Source organism: Gopherus flavomarginatus, chromosome 7 (assembly GCF_025201925.1).
Source record: "Gopherus flavomarginatus isolate rGopFla2 chromosome 7, rGopFla2.mat.asm, whole genome shotgun sequence".
NCBI classification, from domain to species: domain Eukaryota; kingdom Metazoa; phylum Chordata; order Testudines; family Testudinidae; genus Gopherus; species Gopherus flavomarginatus.
This window is the reverse complement of record NC_066623.1, coordinates 111,593,665-111,621,315: the sequence shown is the minus strand read 5'-3', so window position 1 is coordinate 111,621,315 and position 27,651 is coordinate 111,593,665. Positions and strand designations below refer to the sequence as shown.

Sequence of the window (27,651 nt, the reverse complement as noted above, 5' to 3'; positions counted from 1 at the left end):
AAGCACTATCAAGTTATTTATTGAAACCAAGGTTGTGCCATTAACATCGCTGTTTGATGCAGATGGCTGGCTGGCACAGACGAAGAACATTGTACCCAGCAGCGTTCCATCTTCCCCGTCGTTCAAAGGTTTCTTTGCCTCCTTCGGGTCAGCGTCTCCACCTCCTTCATGAACCGCAGGCACAGCTCCTCCTGCCATGGCAGAGCCACGCACTGCACCGCCACGGGCAGCCCCACGCCTCCCCGGATAGCCTGACAGAGAGAGGGAAACAGGCTGATGCCCGAAGTCCAGGGAAAGCCATTGTGGCCGACATAAGTTGTGGTTAGATGTTTGGCTGCGTGTGCGTGTTCTCCCTCTGCACAGAGAGCCGGCACAGGAGACCTCGAGTGAACCACCCGATGACCACCAGATCTGTTAAGATCTTGAGCCATTCGACCAAAACATCTCTATTTATTACACTGTGATCCTGACCTTGTCTTTTAGGAGGGTCAGTGTGTTTCCGCTATCCATGGGTAATGTTTTTACATCATCCTTGATATCAGGATGTTCTGGATGTGTTCGCATGAGTGGTTTGTGCTCAGCACTTCTTAGGAATGTGTATTTCTGCAATATCAGCCCTGTTCTTGCCAGATTCTGTGAACTTGCAGGCAGAGCCTGTCGTTTGCTCGCAGCCTGACTTTGGCTAACTTTGCTTTATATCAGCAAAGCTTGCCCACTACTTTAGCTCAGGCCTCATACCAGGCCTATGACACAAGGGCTTCTCTCTCAGGCTCTCTTCCTACTGCACCTGTCTCCTGAGAATGGTTAGCGACTGACCTTTACAAAGACCTTGTCCCACCAATCGTTATAGTGTCCTCTGTGGTTCTTCAGCTCTTCCTCATCCTCCTTCGTCACCGCAGTGACAGGCACAACCCCGGCGGGGAAGTCCAAGTAGTTATACAAAATAGTGTAACTCGCTGCCACTGCGAGAGAGAACAAAGAGGTGTCGCATTCAGGTTACCAGTTGTACCCAGTTTTACCAGAAGAGCCTCCTTTTATTTGGGGTATGACACCAAGAGCAAAGATTTTTCATTGGTGATCGACTCCCTTTGTGAGGGAGGCATTACCATTGTTAGCTTAGAGAAGGATTTCACTGCTGGTTCCTCACATGCAGCACGGTAGGAACACTGGACCATAAAAGGCCTGACAGCTTCTCTACATCTGTCTTCTCTTTTGGAGGTCACTCCATCCAAGAATGCCTCTTTTCCAGCAGACATTTCTCAAATGCCTGTCAGCTATCCTTCTCTATTCAGGGGCTTATCCCACATCCATCACCCTGGTATCTGCTCCTGAGATTATTCCATACCCAGACTATGCAACGCTCTGTAAGAACCACAGTATTGCGAAAACTTCAGGCTGTGCTGGGGAGGATATTTACAAAACATCAGAGGTAAAATTTTCAAAAGTGTGCAAGCGACTTAGGAACCTCCATGCCATTTTCAGAAGTGACTTAAGCACCAAAATACCTTTGAGGATTTGGGCCTAAGTCTCACTGACTTCAAAAGGAGTTAGGCACCCAAATACCTTTGAGGATGTGGACCTAGGTGGCTAGGTCTCATTGACTTTCAATGAGACTTGGTCCAAGTTATTTTTTAAAATGGAATGTAGGTGCTTTTGGAACTGTTATTGGGCATCCTTTGCTACATGTCCTGTGGCTGTGGTCTGACTTACAGATGGACAAATGTCATCAGAGAATTCTGCAAAAAAACCACTGCAGTGGGACTGCATTAAACCCTCTGGCATTAATGCTTGGAAACTGGACCAGCATTGAAAGGAATTTTGAACAAGTGCCTCCTGAACCAAACCGGTTGAGTTACCAGCGTAGACAAGACAAAACCACTGTCGGCGTGGAATGAAGCCTCAGTGACGCTTTCCAAAACAATACTGAAGATGGTTTGGTCCTACTACATTGGAACTAACCCATTTTCAGCAATGGTTCAACTTCCGAGCATTAGCAGAGCTTTCCAGGAAGAAGAAATCTCTTGGTGCTAGGATATACCCTAATGGGGGCTTCTGAGCCTGGGGGCCGTGACCACCCTGGTCTTTCCATGTTGCTAAATGTCCTAGCTGGGTCCTAGATAGATCCAAGCTAGAAGGACAGGAGCTCCTGAGGTAGGCTAGCCTCCAGCCATTTCACAGTGGACTGCGAGGACTATTAAGCAGAGTAAGAACTGCCTAGTTAGAGTTCCTTGAACAACCCAAAGAGTTGAGATGGGCCTGACTCTAGAAGTTCCCAAGGAGTTCTACCTGAGAGCTTCCCAGGAAATCCAACCTGAAAAGCAGGGCCCACAACCGGACACAGCATCACATCCAGGTCCAGCTTCCTCCATTCGGTGATGAATTCTTGGCAATACTCCTAAGGAGCAAAAACACACTTGGAATTCAGTGACAATAAGATCATAAAAATGATCCTACCAAACAATAGACTTAAAATAATAAACCCGGGGCCAGATCCAAATTCCTGCTGAAGTCAATGAAACAAAAATCCCTTCCCATTGGCTTCAGTGGTCTCTGGGTCAGGCTCCGGGTTAGCAGGATCGTCACTGGGGCTCCACCATAAAACAGCTTTTAAAGTGTTCTTGGCAGTGGGAGTTTGCCAGGACATCTCTCCTCCTGACAAGGCTCCCAACTATTACGATTTCAGACCAGCAAACAGTTTTCCAGTCTTTTCTCAAAGCCTGCACATAATAAACAACAGTATTTGGCACCTTTCAACCGCCCATCTCAAAGTGCTTTCCAATGGTGGGTAAACACCAACACCCCTGGGAAACCGAGGCACTCAGCAATCAAATGACTTGCCCAAAGTCATGCAGCAAGCCAACGGAATAGTCGGGATTAGAACCCAAATCCCCTGTCTGCCCTATCCCCTTCCTCCCACCGGTGAATTGCAGAAGATAAAACACAACCTAGGACTGTTACCGCATAAGACAGTGTTTTAAAAGGGCTGGCTGGAAAGCAAGAATTCTGTTTTATGAAACATTTTGAGGATTCCAAGTTTGGTTTTGTTCTGCATCAATCTCCCTGGCTAATGGATATAATTTAGACAAAGCGGATCAGCTCCAACAGAAGAGACAGACTATAGCCTGGTGATTAGAGGGCTCAGGAATTCAAGTCCCTGCTTAAGAACACAGAGTACAGTAGAACCTCAGAGTTACAAACCCCTCGGGAATGGAGGTTGTTCATAATTCGGAACAAAACGTTCTGGTGGTTCTTTCAAAAGTCCACAACTGAATATTGACTTAATACAGCTCTGAAACTTCACTAGGCAGAAGAAAAATGCCGCTTTTAACCCTCTTAATTTGAATGAAACAAGCGCAGAGACATTTTCCTTACCTTGTCCAATCTTTTTTTAAGCTTTTAAGTAATTTACATTTAACACAGCACTGCACTGTATTTGCTGCTCTGCTGCTGCCTGCTTGTGTACTTCCAGTTTCAAATGAGGTGTGTCATTTGACTGGTCAGTTCATAACTCTGAGGTTCTACTGTGTAAACCTGGATTTTTCAGAACCCAGAGGGAGAGTCTCTCTCTAGTTTTGACCAGAAAACACTATGTCAAAGAAAGATTCCTGACCAGCTTTAGCTACCAAAACTAAAGTTAGGCTCTTAAATGCCTATTTAAGGTCCTGAATAAAAGTGGCCAGGTTTTCAGAGCTGCTGAGAATTTGCAACCCCAGTTAAGTCCCTTGAGGAGCTGCAGGTGCTCAGGATCTCTGAAAGTTACACCACTTCTATTTAGGAGCCTAAATATGCATTTAGGGTCCCCAGCTTTAGGAACCGGGATTTGAAAGTGTCGGCCAAATCACTCCTCGGGAAAGGAGCAGATCCCAACGCCTTGTTTAAGTTGCCATCATTCTCAGTTAGAAGACACAGGGAGCAGAGTGTATCCTCTGTATTTGCCAACAGTAAAACTATGGAGCGGAGACCTGATTAGAATACGTGGGAGAGGAGCTCCTGGGAACGCCTTGTTTTCACACACTGCAAAACTCACAGAATTATCCAGAGGCAATGTGGTCTAGAGGACAGAATCCAGGTCTCAATCCAGTATTCCAAAAACTCTACCACTAACCTGCTACGTGACCCCAAGTCAGTCATGTCGCTCTGGGCCTTGGTTTCCCCTTTTATTCATTGTCTAGAGAGTAAGCTCTTTGGGATATGAATGATTTCTTACCATGTGCATACAGCAGCGAGCACAGTGGAATCCTAGGCCTGGTCTACACTAGGAAATCAGGTGGGTAGAACTACATCATTTAGGAGTGTGAAAAATCCACATCTGAGCCATGCAGTTAAACCAACCAAACCCCCACTGTAGACTGCACTAGGCCGATGGAGAATTCTCCAGTTAACCTAGCTGCCACCCCTCGAGGAGGTGGAATCCCTATACCAGTGGGAGAACTTCTCGCATCGTATTTTTTAAGTGTAGACAGGCCCCTGATCTTGGCTGGGGCCTGTAGGTTCTATCACACTAGAGACGTCCAAGCTTTTTATTGTCTTTGAAAAAATGTCTCCTTGTTTAGTAGACCCGACCTGGAAGGACACCCCCAATTCAATCCTAGCTTCCAGGGAGATATTTCAGAGCCGCCAAAATAAATCAGCTGAGCAAATATACTGGACTCTATCCTGGTTTACCCTCCAAAGGTTTAGGGCCCAACCCAAGTAACTGGCAGCCTTTCTGCTGATGTCATTGAGCACTGAATCAGGCTGGACAAAGAAGGATTAAAGAGTGGAACCAACTTCTCCAGATGGTCCTTTACCTCAATCTCACAATGAAGTTTCCAGAGTTCTTTCACTGACCTACAGATGTCAGAAAGAAAATTGAAAGAATTAAACCAATTGCAAGAGACAATTAAAAAAAACTGGCTTTTGCACCCCATAATTGGCTGTCATAGTGTGCAACTGAGAAAGTGAGGGAGTGATTACAACTTGACTGTCCATTAATGGCTATTAGCCAGCATTAGTAAGGAATGGTGTCCCTAGCCTCTGTCAGAGGGCGGAGATGGATGGTAGGAGAGAGATCACTTGACGATGACCAGTTCTGTGCAATCCCTCTGGGGCACCTGGCATTGGCCACCATGGGAAGACAGGATACTGGGTTGGATGGACCTTTGGTCTGACCCAGTACAGCCGTTCTTATATTTTTATGACTGAGGTTGGCTAAAGACACGGGGTGACATACAGGTCAATGGGAGTTTTGCCATCGACTTCAGTGAAGCCAGAATTTCATCCATTCTTTATTACAAGAAGGGATTTCAGTATTGGGCCATGGCAGGACAGAGCTTGTCATGGGGAGGCACCATCAGAGAGACAGCTAGCACATTCCGGACAATGGTTCAGTGATACCTGAAAGGTGGATTCTCCATCATTTTAAAATCAAGCTTAGATGGTTTTCTAAACGATTTGCTGCAGGATTTATTTCGGGGAATTTCTATGGCCTGTGTTAGACACGGGCTTGGAAAGATTTGATTTTGAATCAGTAAATGTTGGTAAACAATTTCACTGCACACACACAAACCAACGGGAAAAAAAATGCTTCCATGGGTGATATCTGAAATTTACAGATAGGCGAAGCTAGAAAAATGCTGCTTGAGAACTTAAGAGTTTAATTTAAGGCTATTTACTCTGAATATTTTGACATGTGACGTTGACAATTTGTGTTTGAAGCTTTAACTTTTTACATCTCGATGTCCACTCTCATTAAATAATTCTTGTCTGACCCACCATCCCATAATTTCTGGCAACTATGACATTTAAAATCGAGACAATGAAAAATTCTTTAAAACATCAATCTCACCCATCAGACTTGAATTCTGCCAAGCCTAGTTATAGAGGAGGTCAGGCTTATTCCTTCCGGAGGGAACTGTCATTTCAGGGCAGATGTTGGACGAGATTCTCACTCTGCTCTGGTCCCTTTGCATCATGTAAAAGGGCTGGAGCAGTGGAAAGTGTCCCTAAAAGTCCTGGGTTAGAAGCCAGCAGGAGAAGCCGGGGACGTGAGAGCAGGAAGGGTGTGTCAGAGGCAGGGCCCCAGTGTGTAGAGATTCAGGAGCTGTGGCCCACAGGGCAGCCTGGGAAGGTTAGAACATAATGGCCATATCCCGTCCTCTGACTGCAGCCAATGGCAGGTGCTTCAGAGGGACCATTTTATTGCTTAGGCATAATAATAATATTATGAGGTCAATTTTTAAACTCAAAATGGTAAAAACACAGAAAAATAGAGCGAAGCCCTGAGGTATTTGTTCAGACTCAGAATTATTTACCTCTCGTTCATGTTTCCCAGGACTTTTGCTAATCTAGGCACCTAGAGGGGAAAAAAGGAGGAAAGAAAACGGACATGGAATACAGGTGTGTGTTTGTTTAAAGATACATCTAGCAGCTTAGATGACTGTGGCCACAACAAATGTAAATTTGGGAAATTAAAAATGAAACGTGCATGTCTAGTGGTTTGAGCAGGGGGCTGGGAGTCAGGACTCCTGGGTTCCATTCCCACCTCTGGGAAACAGTGTAAGGTAGTGCTTGGAAGAGGGGACCCAGGGGTGAGGACTCCTGAAGTCACTTCTTGGTTGTGTGACCTTGGACAAGTCACCTCAAAATGGGGATACCACCATTGCCATCTGAGACACCATGGCCACCCTGCTACGTTTAGCACCTCTGTGCTGCTGTGTGAACTGGATGGGGCCATGCTGCTTAAGGAGCGAGAAGGGGGGGTCCCATCCAGAGACTGTCAGCTGAGCCAAATCACAAATGCAGTGATGTGGACTCCTCTCTGCTCTGGATACAGCTCAGCTGGAACTCCTTTCATGAGGAACTCCAGACTGAACCTGCCATCATTGCTACTGCTCTCCTCGTGTATACTGCCTGCCTTCTTAGACGGCCAGCTCTTTGGGGCAGAAATGGGGCCTTCCTCCGTCTATGGCAAATGCCGGGGCCGATTGTGGACACTGTCGGAATACAGATAAACAGTAACCATCTCAATACAAAGACGAGAGGTTTACTGGGAGCCACCTATTTAAATTAGCTGAATAGATATGTACAGCAAGTGGCGGTCCCGAGGGGGTTGCAAAGAAGCAGGTGGGAGCTGCTTGGATGGGCATGGTGCAAAAATCAAAGGGAGCCGTGCTTATAGAGACATCTTTGTACAGCGGTGGACTGAAAACGGCTGATTAAAGACAAAAATGTTTCTATCTTAGGTACCTAGCTGGCCCCCCACGACTGCAGAATCGTTAGTGTATTTAGTCTTGGATAGGGAATGCTCTTATCCCTATTGTAGGGCTGGGGATCTGAGGCCCAGAGATGCTCCGTAACTTGCCCCAGGTCACACAGGGAACTGAACCCCTAAGTCTTAGGCTAGCACTCAAACCACTGAACCATTCTAGATATGATAGTTTTGCAGCTAGAAAAAGGCACATGCAGGAGGTTCACCATGCCCACAGGCGGGCAGATGTCTCCTCCCCGAAACCCTGCTAAATTTCTCAGGGCCAAGTCCTGGCTTACACCATGCTGGCAGCACAAAGGGGCCTTAAAGCGGCAAATAATTTATGCCGACGTTAAGCCCCCTTTACACCTGCAGAGTGGTGCAAAGGGGTCTGAGTGCAACTTGAGAATCAGGCCCTCAGTGCTCACCTTAGTCAGCAGCTGCTCCATACATTCTAAGGAGGTTAGCAATAAATGAACCTTACTATTGGTTTGCTAATCCAGGACAAGAGACTTCTTAGCCAGCCTGGTGCTTTAGACAACAGAAGTAACTGTTTAATGTTGGGATCTTCTAGTTCCCCTTGCCTGAAAGAGAACAATACACTCAGTTTATTAGGCATTAAGGCTGGAGCTGTAATTCAACTCTCATACCATCAACTCCCCTGCATGGCATGTTAATGCTGAACTCCATGAAATACTCCATTGGGTTCTCCTGAAAGCTGTAATTCTAACATCCCTGAGCAGATCAGCCAACCTAAGATTCAACTCAAAATTTATGTTCTTAAGCTGCCAACACCACTGATACCAGTGGGTGTCAGCTACCCTCAATATCCAGCAGATCTGCTTTTCTATATAGCTACTCCCCCGCCTCCTTCCCCATCACTACAGTATCTGAGCACTTCACAATCATTAACGGTTTTATCCTCACACTAGCCCTGTGAGACAGGAAAGAATTATCCCTCATTTACAAACAGGAAACTGAGGCAGAGAGAGGTTAAGTGACTTGCCCAAGGTCACACGCAGTATCTGTGGCGAAGCATTGACTCGAGGTCTTCGGAGTCCCAGTCCAGCACCTTAATCAATAGTTTGTCCTTCACTCCTCTTTGTCACTTGGCCTTACCCAATAGATTACCCTTCGTTCCCCTTGGTATTTTTTAATGACACCCATATGCACATTTTAATTCCTGTGCAACAAACAGTTGCTCGAGACGATACTTACAAGCGGTCCAAAAAGGTGGAGCACCCGTCTGCAAACAATCCTCTTACAGAAATATCAAACATAAGGTGTTCAATACGACAGGGTTTGAATGGCACCAGCTAAATGGGACAAACGACAGTGGGGTATGAGAGGCTTTAGTGACGCAATACAGCGAGTGGTACAGAACTGGGATGGGGGAAACAGTTAAGGGCTCCTGCATCTGTCCATTAGCACAATTCACTCTCACTCTGTTCACCAGGGCTCACAAGGAATTTCTGATGCTGATGTTCCATCCCCCAAACCTTAAAAAAAAACCCAAAGGACAAAGAAAGCCGCTATTCCTGAAGCCAGTTACTCTGCACTGGGTGGCAGTGAGCCCGAGTCTGCTGAGAGCACTTGAGCACACAGTGATGGAGCAGCTCTGTTAACTTACACCCACACAGAGTTTGGCCCAATGAAAAGCAGATCTGCAGCCAGCAACTGCTCTGCTCACTCTGTATACAGCCCCTGTTCCTAATCATGATGGAAACTGGAGAAACAGACCTGATTTCTTACACTATTATGTCTGCGGTGCTCAAAAGGGATCCCCCAAACAATGGGGACCTCCAGGAATTGAATAGGGTCCCAAAGAAATTAAAATCCTACAGAATTTAATAGGGTGGTTTTAATGTTATTTTCTGTTACATTCAATAGGACCCTTTCACAAGGGACTGAAGAAAATTAAACAAGTTACTGAAATGTTGCATTTCTCAATTTAAACACCCCCCCCCCCACAAGATGCACAAATTACCAAATGACAATTTATTTCTCGCAGTAAGCGCATGCTAATGTCATGGAGGCTGCTTTGGGGATATCTATATACTGGAGCCCAAGGATGAAGTCCTGACTCCATTTAAGTCAATGGCAAAATTCCCACAGCTTCCCTCAGGGCTTGATCTGAAGTGTTTAGAGCAGGCTTTGTGCAGGGAAGCCCTGATTTGTGCTCTTTGAGTGGGACGCTGACTGAGGCATGAAAGAAATGGGAAAGGCTGATATGTACACGGACAACAGTTAGGCAGGGCCGGTCTTTTAGTTCTGTTTGTACAGCACCTAGCACAATGGGGTCCTGGTCTAAGTTCCCTCTAAGCTGTGCAGCCGTGCAGCAGGTTATCAAGGGCCATGCAGGCGCATAGCCACAGGGGCCTGGACTGTGGCTGAGGAGAGGTGCCTCTCTCCCGGCCCTGACCCTGGAGAGGGCTGGCAGGAGTCCTCTCTTCCTGCCGCAACCCCGGGGCAGCCTGCACCCCAAAGCTCCCAGTCCCACCCCAGAGCCCTCACTCCCCCGCATCCCCAACCCTCTGCCCCAGCCCTGAGCCCCTGCCTGCATCCCAATCCATCCCTGGCCCCATCCCAGAGCCTACACCCCACCACACACACACACCAACCCTCTGCCCCAGCCCTGAACCCCCTCCCACACTCCAAACCCATCCCCGGCCTCACCCCAGAGCCTGCCTCCCAGCCAGAGCCCTCACCCCCCCTACACACACCAACTCTCTGCCCCAGCCCTGAGCCCTCTTCTGCACTCTGAACTCCTTGGCCCCACCCCCGCCACACATCACCTCCATATTGGTGCATGTAACAAAATTCATTCTGCACATGGATGCGAAAAAAATGAGAGGAAACATTGGTTTCCAACTAGGACTCAGAAATGCTACCACAATACACACAAGTGTGTTCTTGTTCTCAGTACCGTATGGCCTGCGTTCTCCAGAAGCTGCTTGGTCTCCAAAACCGCTCGTCTCATGGAAGGACCTGGCATTGTAAAAGAATCAGTGTCGTAATATCCTACGCGGAGGGGCCGTGAGCTGGAGAACACCTGGAAGAAAGGGTTTTAAGGGAAGGTTGTTGGTGGTGGTAGTAGAAGGTGAAGCTTCTGCCAAGAACGACAGTCACATTTGAGGCTGTCAAGCCAGGAACATACACCAATTAAATCAATCCCACTGGGCAAGACTTGCAGGTTCCCTTGTGCCAACTTTCACATCCTCCCTCTGCCGTATACCGATGGGGACGGATCATAGCAACCTAGGGCTGCAAGGGACCTCAAGATGTCAGCAAATCCAGCTCCCTGCACCAGGGTGGGACCAAGTAAACCTCAATCGTCCGTGACAGGCGTTTGTCCAACCTGTAATGAGGAGGATTCCACAACCTCCCTTGGAAATTTATTCCAGGGCTTCACTATCCTGAGAGTTAGAAAGTTTATTTTAATATCTAACCTAAATCGTCTTTGCTGCAAATTAAGCCCATTGCTTCTTGACCAACCTTCACGGGACATGGAGAACAATTGATCACCGTCCTCTTTATAACAGCCCTTGACATATTTGAAAACTACTACCAGGTCCCTCCTCAATCTTCCGTTCCCAAGATTAAACAGGCCCAGTTTTTTTAAACCTTTCCTCACAGGTCAGGTTTTCTAAACCTTTGATCATTTTTGTTGATTTCCTCTCAATGAATTCACATCCTTCCTAACGAGTGGCATCCAGAACTGGATGCAGTTCTCCAACTGAGACCTCACCAGGGCTGAGAAGAGCTTGGCTCCGGCGAGGTCTCAGCACCAAAGACTTATGCAAAGATGGACATAGTTCACGCACATTCAGATATGAGTTAAAGTTCATATAAAGCATGGCCTTGCAGGTAAAGCCAGAGACTTGGAGAACTAGGGTCTCTTCTGACTCAGCCACTGATTGCACTGCATGCCTCAAACAAATCACTCCCCTCCTGTGTGCCTCGGTTTCCCCACTGGTAAAATGGAGATTATATTATATTAACCTCACAGGAGGGAAGGGAGTTGGGGAGACTTAATTTGTGAAAAGTGCTTTGAGAGCTCCAGCAGAATGCAAGTGACTTTATTGCTCTATTTTCAAAGGTAAAGGATAAGGAGCTGCTCATCAGTGGGATGCTCTTGGAACATTTCTCCTCCTTCAGAGACCTGTCTGGTTCTTTACCTCCTCGTTGAAGGGCACCGGCGGCACGGTGGGGTCCAGGTGGAACATGTCTTCACACAGGAGTGCCCTCATGCACAGAACCAGGCTGTCCACATCCCTCGCCATTGGCCCCACCCCTACTACAGCTGGAACAAGAACCAGAGAGAACGTTCATGCAGTCAAACATATGGACCTTGTGGGCATCTTCGGGGGCATAGCTTACATAGCAATTGCCATACAGAATTAGACTGGGGTCCTCCTAGTCCAGGATCCTGCCTCTGACAGTGGCCAGTACCAGCTGCATCTGAGGAATTGCTAGAAATCCTGCAGCAGGCAAAGATGGGATAATCTGTCTTCAGGGAATGTTTCTTCCTGCCCCCAACAATCAGAGGTTGACTTATGCCCTGAAGCATGAGGGTTCATATCCCTGCCAGAACTCCTTCCCACTCCCTCAATTCTTACTATAACAACTCTGAATGTTCTCATTCACCGTATAAATGTAGAAGGAGTCCAGGTATCTCTGATACTTATTTCATTTCTAATCCAGAAAATTGCCAAACAGTGTTGAGTTTTGTTGTTGGGTTTCTTTTAAGGCTTAACAAGAAACCCCAGAGCTCTGTCACAAGTGGAGCCGGCCTGCACTGGAAAAGAGGCAGGGAACTCTGAAGAATTCCAGACAGAGTTGGTCCGAGCTCCGGCCTGCCACCATATCTATTGTTAGGCCTCTGCACGCCAGTGAGAGCGGCAGCACTCCACAGTTTAGACCTGGAACAGGACATGTGAACTGGTGCTCAATAAGACAGCTAAGGGATTGGGAAAGGGGAGCACCAGCAATCTCTGGAAACCTTCAGATGTTTTTATGGCTGGCCCTTGTGAATAGATTAGGAATCAGGATCTGTCCTTCTGTAAGGACGGACACCAGGTAGACCAGGCTGTGGCTGAAAACTCAGGGTTTTCATTTGGCCTTTATCAGAACAAGCCATGAAAAAAGAACAGCAAAGCGTCCTTTATCCAGAATCATGGGTCACATGCTCCCTTCAGCACCAAAGTGCAGAATACTATATAGAAGAGTCCAAGCAGAGGTACATCTTCACCAGCCACTTGTCCTGCATGAAGACTCTCTGTCCAGGCATTTATCTATCCCCCATAACCATACTATCCCAGGGTCTATTGTCTTCTGTTACCTTCCACACCTCATGCAAGAGCAGTGAATTATGTGCCTCCGGCTGCGTTAACGGGCAGGCCACCAAGTTCATGTGTCTAGCAAACCCAACCTCTTCACCTGAATACAACCCAGCTCATCTCCAGAGAACATCTCAGGGTAGGGTTCTCTCGCTCTGGCTAGGTTCTTCTCGAGCCCCTAAAGTGACACTACATCGCTTTGCAGCTCTCCAACCATGTGGATCTCATTTAAGAGGAGCCAAAACCCAAGAAAGAAAGATTCCCCAATAATCAAAAGAGAAAATCCTACCTGATTTCTGCCCCGGAATACTGGAGACCATTCCTTTCTTGCTGTGGGGAGAATATAAAGACAGACAACAGAGAAGATTTGTTTTAAAATCGTGGGTGATATTAAGTAATGTAGAGAACCAGCAGAGATTCTCAACCACCTTCCTGTGAATTGCTGTTCCTTGATATGAGCTGGACCTCACAGCACTTGAAAACAACTAGGAGTTCCTGATAAAAGGAATCAGATCTATTCTGGAAGGATCTGCTTGCTTGCTTTCACCCCGCTTTCACTTGGTCATGAATGCTGGAGCCAAGCTTATGGAGGATTCCATTAGCCCACGACCACTGCCACGTCCTTCCAAAGCATTCACACTTTGGGCTGAAGTTTCGCAGAGTTAAGTCTCTGCCCAAAGGAGAATTTGCATGTGCACAGACCCGGACACAGAAAACATGGGTTCTAGTTCCCGCACTGCCACTGGTCTGCTGGGCGACCTCGGGCAAGTCGCCGCTCCTCCTCTCTGTGCCTCAGTTTCTCCCATCTGTAAAACGGGGATAATGATATTGAGCTTCAGTAAAGTGCTTGCAAATCTACTGATGAAAGAGTTAGGTAGTGTTAATTAGGTAACCATCTCCCACTGAAATGAGAGTTGAGCACCTAATGCCCTTCAGTGCCTTGGGAATAGCGTATAGCCCCTCTCTCTTTACGGGAGGGCTATACGTGGCAGGGGAGGAACTGCACTTTAAGAGTGCTTCTCATGGGTTTTGCTTTTGTGATGAAAGGAGGAGTTTGCTGAGTTGTGAAAAACTTGTATGTCAAATGCCAGCATAGAATCATAGACATGAAGGGCTGGAAGGGACCTCGAGAGGCTATCCAGCCCACTCCCTGCACCAAGGCAGGACTAAGTAAACATAGCCCAACCCTGACAGATGTTTGTCCAACCTGCTCTTAAAAACCGCCACTGATGGGGATTCCACCACCTCCCGTGGTAGCCTGTTCCGGAGCTTAATTGCCCTTGTAATTTGAAAGTTTTTCCTAATAAAGCTTCCTTGCTGCAGATGAAGCCTGTTACTTCTTGTCCTGCCTTCAGTGGGCATGGAGAACAATTGATCACCATCCTCGCTATAACAGCCCTTAACGTATTTGAAGATGACTATACAGGGGACACAATAACATCTCATCTCAAGATTAAACATGTCCCGTTTTTTTAAACTTTCTGTGTAGGTCAGGTTTCTAAATCTTTTCTCATATTTGCATGATCACTGCACATGGTAGAAGAGGTGCCCACCCAACATGCTGGCATAGTGAAGTTGTTACAGTGTCTCATACTTTAGACACACGGGCAACATCTTGGTCCCACTGAAGTCAATGGCAAAACACCCACTGACGTCACTGGGTCAGATTTCCACCCCGGAATGGTTTTCACTGAAGCATGAGTTACTACAAGACAGCAAGACCCAGTGATACACAGTACCTCAGTCTGCCTCCAGTGGCTTTGAGCGAACAAATCCCACAGAAGGCTGCTGGAATACGGAGGCTTCCTCCTACATCCGTCCCAATGCCCAGGATGGATCCGCCGCTGCTAATCAGCGCCCCTTCTCCTCCAGAGGAGCCGCCAGGCGTTTTGCTGTGGTCCAGAGGGTTCACTGTCTGGCCAAAGATTAAATTACTGCAGTCATAGCTAAAAGAGATCGGAAGAGAAAGGACACTAGGTATACACGAGGCTCGCTTAAAACCTGATCCAACGTCCACTGAAGTCAGTGGCAGCCTTTCCATCGACTTCAGTGTGCTTTGTGTCAGGCCATTATATTGCAATATGGAGTTATTTGTTACAGTATATTTCCCTCCCCTCCCCCCTAGCCATTAGCTAAATACACTATATGTAATACATACACTGTAATTAACATGATCTTTTCCAGTTATGTTTATACATGGGAAGTGGAGGAACAGCGGGGGGAGAAGTCCACTTCTTTGTAGAAATTTAAATTAATTCTATTTTGAACAGCTTTAAAACTGGCTGAAAACGTAGGGGGAAACTGAGTGAGGGAATCATTAGATTTTGCGTCCCGGCCTCCCCCATTTTTCATTCAAATTAGAAATGCTGTCGACATTTTTTTCACTGAAATTTCAACCCACTCTAATGACGTATATACACGCTACGGCAACAAAAATGAGTCAGATCCAATAAAAGGATGCCAGTTACTTTAACAGGGACTGGGGAACGTTGGTCTTCACAAATGGAAGTGCCCCCCGTCTCTTTAACACCTGCACCACCACGCAGTCCTCAGCAGCAGGCTGATTGAGACGTTTCACAAGCCCCAGGGTGGAATCGTGGCCCTGAGAAAAAATTAAAGGAAAAGAGACAGTAGATTCAAAAACTTCCAAAGGGAGGATTGCAACTTTCTCACAATTAAGCAGCAGTGTTTGGCACAGTTTACTTTATGAATCTCTGTGTGTGTGTGTGTGTGTGTGTGTGTGTGTGTGTGTGTGTGTGTGTATTTGCATGCATAATCATGCACGCGCGCACACACACACACTTGAGAAGAACATTTCAAACTGGCTTGGGGAGACCCATGGCCATGCAGAATGACGCCTGATTGAAGCCCCCAAACAAAAATAAAAAGGGGAAGGAGAGGTCAACAACAGGAGAGTATCAGGTCCACAAGGAGCGATACTGGCATCTACTCATAGCTAAACTTGGAAGGATTCGATTTTTAAACTGGTAAATTTTAGTCATGTTGATTTCACTGTGCACATACAAAACTGGGAAAAAATATTTCCAGCAATAATTGAAATGTACAAATAGGCAAAGTAAAAACCAACCAACCAAAAACAAACAAAAGCAACGCTGCTTGAGATCGTCAGCGTTTGATTTAAGGATATTTGCTTTGTATATTTCGATACGTGATATTGACAATTTGTGTTTTAAGCGTTATAAAAGCTTTAACTTTTTGAATCTCAACTGCTGCTATCATTGATGACTATCTGATCCCCGAAGTGTCTGATCCCCCCATAATTTCCTGCAACTGTGAAAACTGTATTTGATAAAAAAAATTTAAAAATGCTTTAAAAAAATCAAACACTGATATTATCCATCAAAATGATTTAATAAATGAATTCTGCCAAGCCTATTCGCAGCTAAATACATTCCTAATATTGCTTTCCCATGTCAGCAATTCACAAGGTGGGGTTGCAATTGTTACTGAGAGGGAGGTGTCCGGGAGATGATTTCTCTATTAAGAGGTTGCCTTCATTATGGAAATGTTTGCGAGCACCTGTCTTACCCCATCCAGCCATTAATTGACAGACTATGCCTGACTCAGAGGCTGCTACCGACATTACAAATCATGAAGATATAGACAGCGGAAGATCAGCGAATAAGGAAGTGTTTTGCTCACAACATTCCATTAGGCTTATGCTCCTGCAGCTCTAAAGCAATCAGCGGATGTGTGCTGTACCTTACAGTTAATGGAATCCTTTATACTGACTGGGACCCCATACAGCAAGTCCTTCTTCTTCTGTCTTTTCACTTGTTGAAGCTGGGACTCAGACTCCTGGAGGTAATCAGTCACACAGTTGATTTCCTTGGTCACTTGCAGGGCCTTTGGAAAGCAGACAAAGCCAGTGAGGGAGACAGTCATTCCAGAGAGAACCCCACAACCAGGCCGGATTCTGAAACTGCCTACATCAGAGCAGAAAGTAGCTCTGTCCATTCTTTTCCCCATTCAGGCAGCTTTATCTGAGGACAATTATTTCTGGGTGTGTGCGAAAGACACTGAGACACAACCTCCGATGGCCTGGCTGGTTTACAATTAGACGGGGTTCTCCTGTCAATTCATTAATCCTCCTCCGCAAGAGCTGGTAGCTAGGTTGATGTCAGAATTCTTCTGTCAACCTAGCACTGTCTACATGGGGACTTAGGTCGGCTTAACTAAGTCCCTCCAGGAGGTTGATTTTTCACACCATCTCGCTGGGTCACTCTAGTTTTCTAATGCAGACCAGTCTTTAACACCGATGTACTCCAGAGGGATTACCCTCATTGACCCCAGCTGAGGATCCAGTACAGAACAGTATTGCAATTTATTTGGAGAAGTTTCTAGGATTATATTTTAAAAATAATGTGTTGGTCATTAACTATTTTTTGTTAAATAAAATCAATTCTAAATACACGTCTAAGTTTACTAGCCATGATTAAGGATGTGATTTTGTCACAGATTCCGTGATTTTAGCAGACCTCAGTGACTTCTGGCTCCGGCTGTCAGACCCCCACCGGCCAGCGGGGCTTGGCTTCCATGATTCACTGTTTATTGTCCATGTCCTGCCCATGAATTTTAATAAAAAACCCTGTGCCAAAATCTTAACATGGTGATGGAGGACAATGAAAAGCTTGATGCTTTATTTGCCCATAAAAAAAAAGTTGGTCAAACGGACGTATTGATTTTTGGAAGGCAGAAACTTGGATGTTGGCATAGAAAGTACACTTAAGTTTACAGATGATACCAAACTGGGAGGGATTGCAACTGCTTTGGAGGACAGGGTCATAATTCAAAATGGTCTGGAAAATTGGAGAAATGGTCTGAGGTAAACAGGATGAAGTTTAATAAAGACAAATGCAAAGTGCTCCACTTAGGAAGGAACAATCAGTTTCACACATACAGCATGGGAAGAGACTGCCTAGGAAGGAGTATGGCAGAAAGGGGTTATAGTGGACCACAAGCTAAATATGAGTCAACAGTGTGATGCTACTGCAAAAAAAGCAAACGTGATTCTGGGATGCATTAACAGTTGTGTTGTGAGCAAGCCACGAGAAGTCATTCTTCTGCTCTACTCTGCACTGGTTAGGCCTCAACTGAGGTATTGTGTCCAGTTCTGGGCACCGCATTTCAAGAAAGATGTGGAGAAATTGGAGAGGGTCCAGAGAAGAGCAACAAGAATGATTAAAGGTCTAGAGAACATGACCTATAAAGGAAGGCTGAAAGAATTGAGTTTGTTTAGTTTGGAAAAGGGAAGACAGAGGGGACATGATAGCAGTTTTCAGGTATCTAAAAGGGTGTCATCAGGAGGAGGGAGAAAACTTGTTCACCTTAGCCTCCAATGATAGAACAAGAAGCAATGGGCTTAAACTGCAGCAAAGGATGTTTAGGTTGGACATTAGGAAGAAGTTCCTAACTGTCAGGGTGGTTAAACACTGGAATAAATTGCCTAGGGAGGTTGTGGAATCTCCATCTCTGGAGATATTTAAGAGTAGGTTAGATAAATGTCTATCAGGGATGGTCTAGACAGTATTTGGTCCTGCCATGAGGGCAGGGGACAGGACTCGATGACCTCTCGAGGTCCCTTCCAGTCCTAGAGTCTATGAATCTATGAAACCACCATGCCCGAATCCATGTAGGCAGATGGCGTGACACTGTGGGGCCTCATTGATTTCACTGCCACACAAGCATCGACCCATAGAAGTCCCTTTGCACAACCAGGGATTTATTGTTCATTATTTCCCTTAGCCCAAGTTGCAGAATACGCCACAGCAGTTCCCCTAGCTTGGATCTGTGCAGGACTTCGTTAGCCAATCCGACATTTTCATGAGTCAAGTAGTGACGTGGTTAAGGATACACACTTTCAGAATGTTAGCTTGCTTCATAAGCTCTTTTGGGATGCAGATTGAGCCTAGAAACTATCCCAATGATAGCTTTTCCTTGTAGTCATCTCAAATTCTGAGCATCCTCTTTGTTTCACCGTGAATTGTTGGCTTGAGAATTCAGCCCCAACCACATATTCTGTTTGCACTGAGCAATGCTCTCTTTTCAGACCTCCAAGCACAAAATCACACCTAGTTTGATTAGTAACAAGCCTTGGAAATATGTCATGTGCATTCCTCACCTTGTCCATGTAAGTATAGAAGACCCAGTCTGGGGAAAGGGAACCGTCCCGGAGTTTCTCAGAGAGCTCCACCAAGGAGAGAGACAGGATGGGATCCGCCTCTACATCAGGATTCTGAGGGAAGAATTAAACATGGAATTGGTACGTCTATACTTGTGAAGTGCTGGGGAATGTTGCTGTGCTCTCAAACAGCGGCTGCAATCTGCCCTGGAAATGGATCTACTTTGGCAGCAGGTGCTGCAATCCCCATATGTAACCTGTGTTAAATAAAACACCCACGGATCCTTAAAGGTGCATAGTTAAGGCTACAGAACAGCGATGACTCTGGTTGTCATACGCTCATAACTTTTCAAAACCAGCTGCCTCCGGGTTGACTTTCCCCATGCTTGCTGTCTGCCTAAAGGACTTTTAAAAAGTTCAAACAAAGTCATTTCTTCTGATTTTTGGATGATGGAAGGGGCAAAACCAGCATCATTTCCTGCCCTGTATTAAAACAATAAAAATTCTACAAACATTTTTTTTAAGTCTTGCTACAGCAAAAGAGGGCCAAGCAGTGAATCTTGACACTGAGAGAGACTCCAGTTTTGCCATTTGGTGTCAGCCCGTGTGGTGTAAAGGTCAAATGGCAGGATTGGGGCCATGCTCCTTGGATTGGGCAGAACAAGTGTAAAAGCAGGAAAGTAACAGCTGACTCAAAGGTCACTTCTGGAGTAGCTCTGGGGAGGTCAGAGAGCTAAACGGCCCCCAGGCCTCTCTCAAAGACCATGAGAAACTCTCAGGCACGATGGAAAAAAGCAAATAAAAACAGAACTACCTTAGGCCCTTTCATCTCAGCAGACCTGCTTTTATTTTAGTCCAGACCTTCCCACTTTCCCCAGCCTCTCCGTTAACTTCCCGGCCTCCTCCAGAAACAAACTCAGGGCTCAGTTCTGCAGGCAGCTGAGCGCCTCTGACCCTGACCCAGCCAAGCACTTCAAACATGTACTTGCAACCTCAAAGTTCAGTAGTCTCAGCTGAAGCCACTAGGTTTAGTCACATGCCTGAGTGCAAGGCTGGATCAGGGCCAAAGTACAGTACTCAGGAGCCTGCAGGGTTGAGCATTTGGCTCAAACACTGATACCTGTAGGTTAGTTTACAAACATACACAAGAGTGGTTATGGGAGCAGGGTACTAGGTATCTCCGGAACTCATCCAGGCTTACTCTCTCTAGGTTCAGAGATACCCCAGTGGCACAAGTTACACAGTAGAACCTTGTTCACCTCAAAATGAGAGCTGGGTTTGAAGCAACCCCCAGAGCTGAACACAACAGAACTGCATTTGGGGCCCATGTGCAATGAAACCCCCTATTTTCCATTGCTATATATCACTAGCACTGAAATTTGAATCGATCCAAATCTCATTTCTCTAAATAAATGCTGCATCCCGACTATTATCCAGGTAATAAGAAGACTTAACTCTTACACAGCACTCTTCAACAGTAGATCTCAGAGAGCTTTACAAAGGAGGATAGAATCTTTATCCCTGTTTTACAGATGGGTAAACTGAGGCATACAGGCAAAGCAACTCCTCCAAGGTCCTCCAGCAGGCTGTGTCTCCTGACTTCCAGCCCATAGCTCTATCTAGTAAATCACACTGCCTTCCTAAACAGCAGGGGCCTACTACCCCTGCTGAACTACATGCCTTTATTTCTGAATCTATTCATCCTGGTGAAATATACTAGTGAGACTCTGGCACTGGTGCTTTCACATTACAGAGTTAAAGTGGGCAAAGGTGATGCAAGATGTGACTGCTATTGGGATGCAACCTTTGAGACTTCAAGCATTTAAAAGAACCTGAAGAAATCTGCTCTCACCAGTTTTATAACGCTACCACATGTGATGCAACAGATTACTTTGTGCATGTGGGTTGCTCACCAACCAAACTCACTGATCAGCTGTGTGATTAAATGGCAGCCAGTCTGGGAAAATGGGGACTGGACAGAGGAGCCAAATTCCTGGGCATTAAGCCTGCAAAGTGATCATGAGGTGATTCGGCCTGTCCTTTCTTGCTTCAGGTCTTGCTGGTGCAGGGGGAATTGAAACACACGTTGGCCACAGCTCCCCTCCCCCAAGCCAGTTGTACTTTGGCCTAGCAAAAGCACGTTATGAACAAAATGATGGAAAGCCGCAGAGTTGGCAGTTAATGTTCAATTCACTCAGTGCATTGCCCATCACACACACACACACACACACCTGGAAAAGTCCCACAGAACTCAGCAGAGAATTCACCCCCCGGCTGTAGTGCTCTCTACTGAACAGGTTCCATAGGGGCTTGGGATCATTGCCACTAAACCCTGTTACAAGGGTGGGCAAACCACAGCTCGAGAGCCACAAGCTGCTCTTCTACATTTAAAGCGCAGCTCACTGAGCCCCCGCAGTTCGGGGCAGGGGGGAGCTCCAAACTTCAGCCCTGTGAGAGGCACCTGCCAGGACTTGGGGCTTCGCTTGAGCAGCCCCCAGCCGCAGTGGGCACCCTCCCCGCAGGGCTGAAGCCCCCCGGCACGCCCAGCCCTGGAACTTCTGAAGATTATCACGTGCGGCTCAGAGGGTCCCTAAATTTGCCCTATTGCCTTGCGACAGGGCCCTGGGGGGTGTGGGGGTGTCTCTCTTTCGGACAGTCGCTACCACCCATCCCTGCCCTGTAGCCCGGTGGCAGCTAAGCACTTCGATGTCCCCCGGCCACAGCCAGCAGGCACCAGGGCATCTCCAGCCCGGCCGGGGCAGGTGCTTGCAGCCCGGGGGTGCGGCCCGGCGGAGTCTGGCTTGGAACTCAGCCCGGAGCAGGAGCATCGGGGCGCCCACCTGCTCCCGAAACCGCCCCGCGGCCTCTTCCATCCGCCCCAGCGCCAGCTGCCGCCGCCGGCCAGCCTCGGCCACCGCCCGGCGGAGCCCGCTCCTCCCGCGCCAGCGCAGCAGCAGGGCGGCCGCGGCCGCGCCGCAGAGCAGGGCGGAGATGGCCGAGGCGCCGGCTCCCATCGCGGCTCCCGCAGCGCCGCGGCAGGCAAAGCCCAGCCCCGGCTGGATGCCCCGGGCAGGGGGAGCCAGGGTGCAACTGATTGGCCTGAAAGACAGACGCATGCGCGTGTCACTTCAGGGTGTGCAGGAAATCAGCGTGCGTGTGTGTGTGTGCTTGTGCAACGCACTCCCCCAGGGAGCGAGGGAGGGAGTGTTTCCGCTGACAGCCACCCCCGGCCTCCCCCGAGCTGAGCAAAACGCTGCTGACAAGCACAGGTTGCACCTAGCACCCGGATTTGCCAGAGAGTCCCACAATTGGCTCCCCCCCAATGATCTTAAATTGGGAAGGGGCAGGGATTTCCCTACACACCCACCCCCAGGGCCGGCGCTTCCATTTAGGCGACCTAGGTGGTCGCCTAGGGTGCCAGGATTTGGGGAGGCGGCATTTTGCCGGGAGGGTGGCAGGCTGCTCCGGTGGACTTCCCGCAGGCGTCCTTGTGGAGGGTCCGCTGGTCCCGCGGCTCCGGTGGAGCATCCGCAGGCACGCCTGCAGCAGGTCCATCGGAGCCACGGGACCAGCAGACCCTCCGCAGGGACGCCTGCAGCAGGTCCATCGGAGCCACGGGACCAGCGGACCCTGCGCAGGGACGCCTGCAGCAGGTCCACCGGAGCCACGGGACCAGCAGATCCTCCGCAGGGACGCCTGCAGCAGGTCCATCGGAGCCACGGGACCAGCAGACCCTCCGCAGGGACGCCTGCAGCAGGTCCACCGGAGCCACGGGACCAGCAGATCCTCCGCAGGGACGCCTGCAGCAGGTCCATCGGAGCCACGGGACCAGCGGACCCTCCGCAGGGACGCCTGCAGCAGGTCCACCGGAGCCACGGGACCAGCGGACCCTCCGCAGGGACGCCTGCAGCAGGTCCACCGGAGCCACGGGACCAGCGGACCCTCCGCAGGGACGCCTGCAGCAGGTCCACCGGAGCCACGGGACCAGCGGACCCTCCGCAGGGACGCCTGCAGCAGGTCCACCGGAGCCACGGGACCAGCGGACCCTCCGCAGGGACGCCTGCAGCAGGTCCACCGGAGCCACGGGACCAGCGGACCCTGCGCAGGGACGCCTGCAGCAGGTCCACCGGAGCCACGGGACCAGCGGACCCTCCGCAGGGACGCCTGCAGCAGGTCCACCGGAGCCACGGGACCAGCGGACCCTGCGCAGGGACGCCTGCAGCAGGTCCACCGGAGCCACGGGACCAGCGGACCCTGCGCAGGGACGCCTGCAGCAGGTCCACCGGAGCCACGGGACCAGCGGACCCTGCGCAGGGACGCCTGCAGCAGGTCCACCGGAGCCACGGGACCAGCGGACCCTGCGCAGGGACGCCTGCAGCAGGTCCACCGGAGCCACGGGACCAGCGGACCCTGCGCAGGGACGCCTGCAGCAGGTCCACCGGAGCCACGGGACCAGCGGACCCTGCGCAGGGACGCCTGCAGCAGGTCCACCGGAGCCACGGGACCAGCGGACCCTGCGCAGGGACGCCTGCAGCAGGTCCACCGGAGCCACGGGACCAGCGGACCCTGCGCAGGGACGCCTGCAGCAGGTCCACCGGAGCCACGGGACCAGCGGACCCTGCGCAGGGACGCCTGCAGCAGGTCCACCGGAGCCACGGGACCAGCGGACCCTGCGCAGGGACGCCTGCAGCAGGTCCACCGGAGCCACGGGACCAGCGGACCCTGCGCAGGGACGCCTGCAGCAGGTCCACCGGAGCCACGGGACCAGCGGACCCTGCGCAGGGACGCCTGCAGCAGGTCCACCGGAGCCACGGGACCAGCGGACCCTGCGCAGGGACGCCTGCAGCAGGTCCACCGGAGCCACGGGACCAGCGGACCCTGCGCAGGGACGCCTGCAGCAGGTCCACCGGAGCCACGGGACCAGCGGGACCCTGCGCAGGGACGCCTGCAGCAGGTCCACCGGAGCCACGGGACCAGCGGACCCTGCGCAGGGACGCCTGCAGCAGGTCCACCGGAGCCACGGGACCAGCGGACCCTCCGCAGGGACGCCTGCAGCAGGTCCACCGGAGCCACGGGACCAGCGGACCCTCCGCAGGGACGCCTGCAGCAGGTCCACCGGAGCCACGGGACCAGCGGACCCTGCGCAGGGACGCCTGCAGCAGGTCCATCTGAGCCACGGGACCAGCGGACCCTCCGCAGGGACGCCTGCAGCAGGTCCACCAGAGCCACGGAAACAGCGGACCCTCCGCAGGGACGCTTGCAGCAGGTCCACCGGAGCCACGGAACTAGCAGACCCTCTGTAGGGACGCCTGTGGGAGGTCCACCGGAGCCGTGGGACCAGCAAGCGGCAGAGCGCCCCCTGCGGCGTGCCGCCGTGCTTGGGGCGGCAAAATGGCTAGAGCCGGCCCTGCACCTAGGGCACCAAAAACCCTGGCGCCGCTCCTGCCCAACCCTGAATTTCCCCAACACTCCCAGTTTTGTGAACAAGTTATGTGCAGTGTTGCCAATGTAATGATTGTCTGGAAATTTGAATTGAAACATTAATACACACTTTAAACGCATATAAAGTGTATGATGAAATAAGTGTCTCTGAAAAAATATAATAGATTTTAAAAGTCTGAACATAGACTAGCTTCCTTATACAGCCGTTATTTTTTATGACAATGTCAGTGCATTCATTTCAGTGATATTGGCCAACCTAATCATTTCAAATGATGATTTGTCAGCAAAGTCTAAGGCCATGTCTACATCTAAAGTTTTGCAGCGCTGGTTGTTACAGCTGTATTAGTACAGCTGTATAGGGCCAGCGCTGCAGAGTGGCCACACTTACAGCAACCAGCGCTGCAAGTGGTGTTAGATGTGGCCACACTGCAGCGCTGTTGGGCGGCTTCAAGGGGGGTTCCGGGAACGCGAGAGCAAACCGGGAAAGGAGACCAGCTTCGCCGCGGTTTGCTCTCGCGTTCCGCGAACCCCCCTGCAAACCGCAGGGAAGGAGACCTGCTTGCTCGGCGGTTCGGGGAACGCGAGAGCAAACCGGGAAAGGAGACCCGCTTCGCCGCGGTTTGCTCTCTCGTTCCCGGAGCCACCCAGCAAACCGCAGGGAAGGAGACCTGCTTGCTCGGGGCTCCGGGAACGAGAGAGCAAACCGGGAAAGGAGACCCGCTTCGCCGCGGTTTGCTCTCTCGTTCCCGGAGCCACCCAGCAAACCGCAGGGAAGGAGACCTGCTTGCTCGGGGCTCCGGGAACGAGAGAGCAAACCGGGAAAGGAGACCCGCTTCGCCGCGGTTTGCTCTCTCGTTCCCGGAGCCACCCAGCAAACCGCAGGGAAGGAGACCTGCTTGCTCGGGGCTCCGGGAACGAGAGAGCAAACCGGGAAAGGAGACTCGCTTCGCCGCGGTTTGCTCTCGCGTTCCCGGAGCCACCCAGCAAACCGCAGGGAAGGAGACCTGCTTGCTCGGGGCTCCGGGAACGAGAGAGCAAACCGGGAAAGGAGACCCGCTTCGCCGCGGTTTGCTCTCGCGTTCCCGGAGCCACCCAGCAAACCGCAGGGAAGGAGACCTGCTTGCTCTGGGCTCCGGGAACGAGAGAGCAAACCGGGAAAGGAGACCAGCTTGATTACCAGAGGCTTCCTCCTTCCACGGAGGTCAAGAAAAGCGCTGGTAAGTGTCTACATTGGATTACCAGCGCTGGATCACCAGCGCTGGATCCTCTACACCCGAGACAAAACGGGAGTACGGCCAGCGCTGCAAACAGGGAGTTGCAGCGCTGGTGGTGCCCTGCAGATGTGTACACCTTCAAAGTTGCAGCGCTGTAACTCCCTCACCAGCGCTGCAACTTTCTGATGTAGACAAGCCCTAAATGAGTTCTCCCTGACAGCTAGTGATGAGCTGGGGGAGGCATCAGGACCAGATTGTATTACAGTCACGCTCTTCCTAGATATCCAGCAAACAGAGTTGTGTTGCCCAAGTGATAGACTTTGGCTGGGGTTGGGTTACAAATCACTTGAATGTGTGTGTGTGGCAGGGGCGGGGGAAATGAAATGTTATTCTTATTGTATGAGTAAAGGGCAGTAGAACTGTACTTAGCCTGTGCTGATTGAGGGCATCAAAAGAGAGGGTGGGGACCTGTCCCTCTCCACTGTTTAAAGACAGAGCTGATTAGGCTCCATAGAGAGTCTTTTGTTCTGTTAAGTGACCACTACAGCCAAAATCACTGAGAATCAGGTCTAAGTGCTTAGACCTGCTATGGGACAGTATTTTCTATGGAAGAAATGTCCCAGTCTGCACTAGCAGCGAGGTTCCTTCCCCCTCCTTCCCCAGTGAAAACCAACCAAACCCTATTAAGTTGCGGGCAATTTACATAGCTGTGAACACAGAAGCTACAGTTTTATTTGTATTGCAGCCATCTGGCCATATTAGAAATCAGAACAAAACAAATGCAATGTAAGGTGAGGGCTTTGTGCTTGACAACTTTGATAGCAACTATTTTAATCTTCAAATACTCGTTCACAATAGGTGGTGCTAGGCTAATAAGATGAAGACTACCTGTGGCTGTTGGAGGTTTAAATGTTGACATTTTTCTGATGAAATGAAACATATTGTGAAAATTGTCTGCTTTTGCCTGAAAATTCTAATAGTTTGTCAAAAAAAAGTATCTATTCTGGCTGAAATTTCACCAAAACATCAATTTTTTAGTGAAAATTTTTGACAAAAATGAAAAATAATTAACGGGGGGGGGGGGGTGACTATTTTCCAACCAGCTCAGGTTAAAGTCCCTAGTTTTTTAAAGGTTGTCAAATTTTAAAGGAGGGAACACCCAAACTGTAAACTGAAGCTGTTGAAAGAGAGACAATAACACAAAAATTTTGAGTAATGAGTTCCTACAATTCTGGCTAAGTCTGAACATCGATTTTTTCCTCCCCTTCCATTGGCTTTGTCTGTAATGGTTTAACACTGGATACACACCACGGTTAGCCAAATAAATAAGATCAAAGTAGTGTTTTAAGCAGGACGTTGCCTTGTATATGGGCCTTGTCCATGGTGGATTTAGATCCTTGCTGGAATAAACTTGCTCCTGACGATAGACTGATGGCTTATTCTTAGCAATTTAAAGTTTTAAAACCAGCAGCCTTTCCTCATTAGCACACCCAGCTCCTCTCATCCTGGGCCTGATGCACTGATCTCACAGTGGGTACGTCTACACTGCAAAACCAAAGCAAGCCCCAGCAGCGAGTCAGACCTCGGGCTTGTGCTACAGGGCTGAAAACAGCAGTGTAGGTGTTCCGGCTTGGACTGGAGCCTGGGCTGTGAAACCCGGCGAGGCGGGTGGGTCTTGGAGCTTGGGCTCCTGCCTGAGTGGGAATGCCTACCCTGCTATTTTCAGTCCAGTAGTGCGAGCTGGAGTCAGTTGACTGGGCTCTGAGACTCGCTTCCACGGGGTTGTTATTTTTCCAGTGTGGACATAGCCTGTGTCTCTCCACCCCAGCCAGTGCTGCTCCGTGTGCTGGACGTAAGTGGATAGATATGGTGCTCCATTTCAGGGAGCGCCGAGCCCTTGGCCGAGGGGCAGGAGTAGAGTGATCAGATAGCAAGTGTGAAAAATCAGGAGGGGTGGGGGGTAATAAGCGCCTATATAAGAGAAAGCCCCAAATATCAGGACTGTCCCTATAAAATCGGGACATCTGGAGGCTGGCAACGGGAGGTTCCGCGGCCGAGGGGAATGGCAGTTGGAAGTGGGCAGTTGGCGGGAGGCTGAAGGCAACGCTCAGCGCGGCAGGGTCCCCCTGCGCTGCAGATGAGGGGCCAGGCGGTGATGAAGGAGCAGAGCGATGAGCTTGGGAGGGACAGGGTCTGGGGAGCAGGGGCGGGAAAATGAGCTGAAGAGAGAAAAGCAAGGCTCAGCCTGAGAGAGAGAGCCTGGAACGCCCCCCAACAGAGAGGTCA

The 27,651-nt window shown here is 49.6% G+C and overlaps 1 protein-coding gene across 1 annotated transcript; it reads right to left on the bottom strand.

Annotated features, from left to right (window-relative positions):
• LOC127055098 (fatty-acid amide hydrolase 1-like) lies at positions 1 to 21,723 on the bottom strand. Its single transcript, XM_050961707.1, has 15 exons — positions 21,550 to 21,723; positions 18,710 to 18,823; positions 16,291 to 16,434; positions 15,036 to 15,169; positions 14,307 to 14,513; positions 12,857 to 12,897; positions 11,407 to 11,531; positions 10,155 to 10,280; positions 8,447 to 8,544; positions 7,713 to 7,812; positions 6,294 to 6,334; positions 4,791 to 4,830; positions 2,287 to 2,395; positions 817 to 962; positions 1 to 251 (listed from the first exon to the last, which is right to left on the bottom strand). The coding sequence occupies exons 1-15, from the start codon at positions 21,721 to 21,723 to the stop codon at positions 123 to 125; spliced, it is 1,728 nt and encodes a 575-aa protein (XP_050817664.1). The 3' UTR covers positions 1 to 122.
• Between the last annotated feature and the right edge of the window lie 5,928 nt (positions 21,724 to 27,651).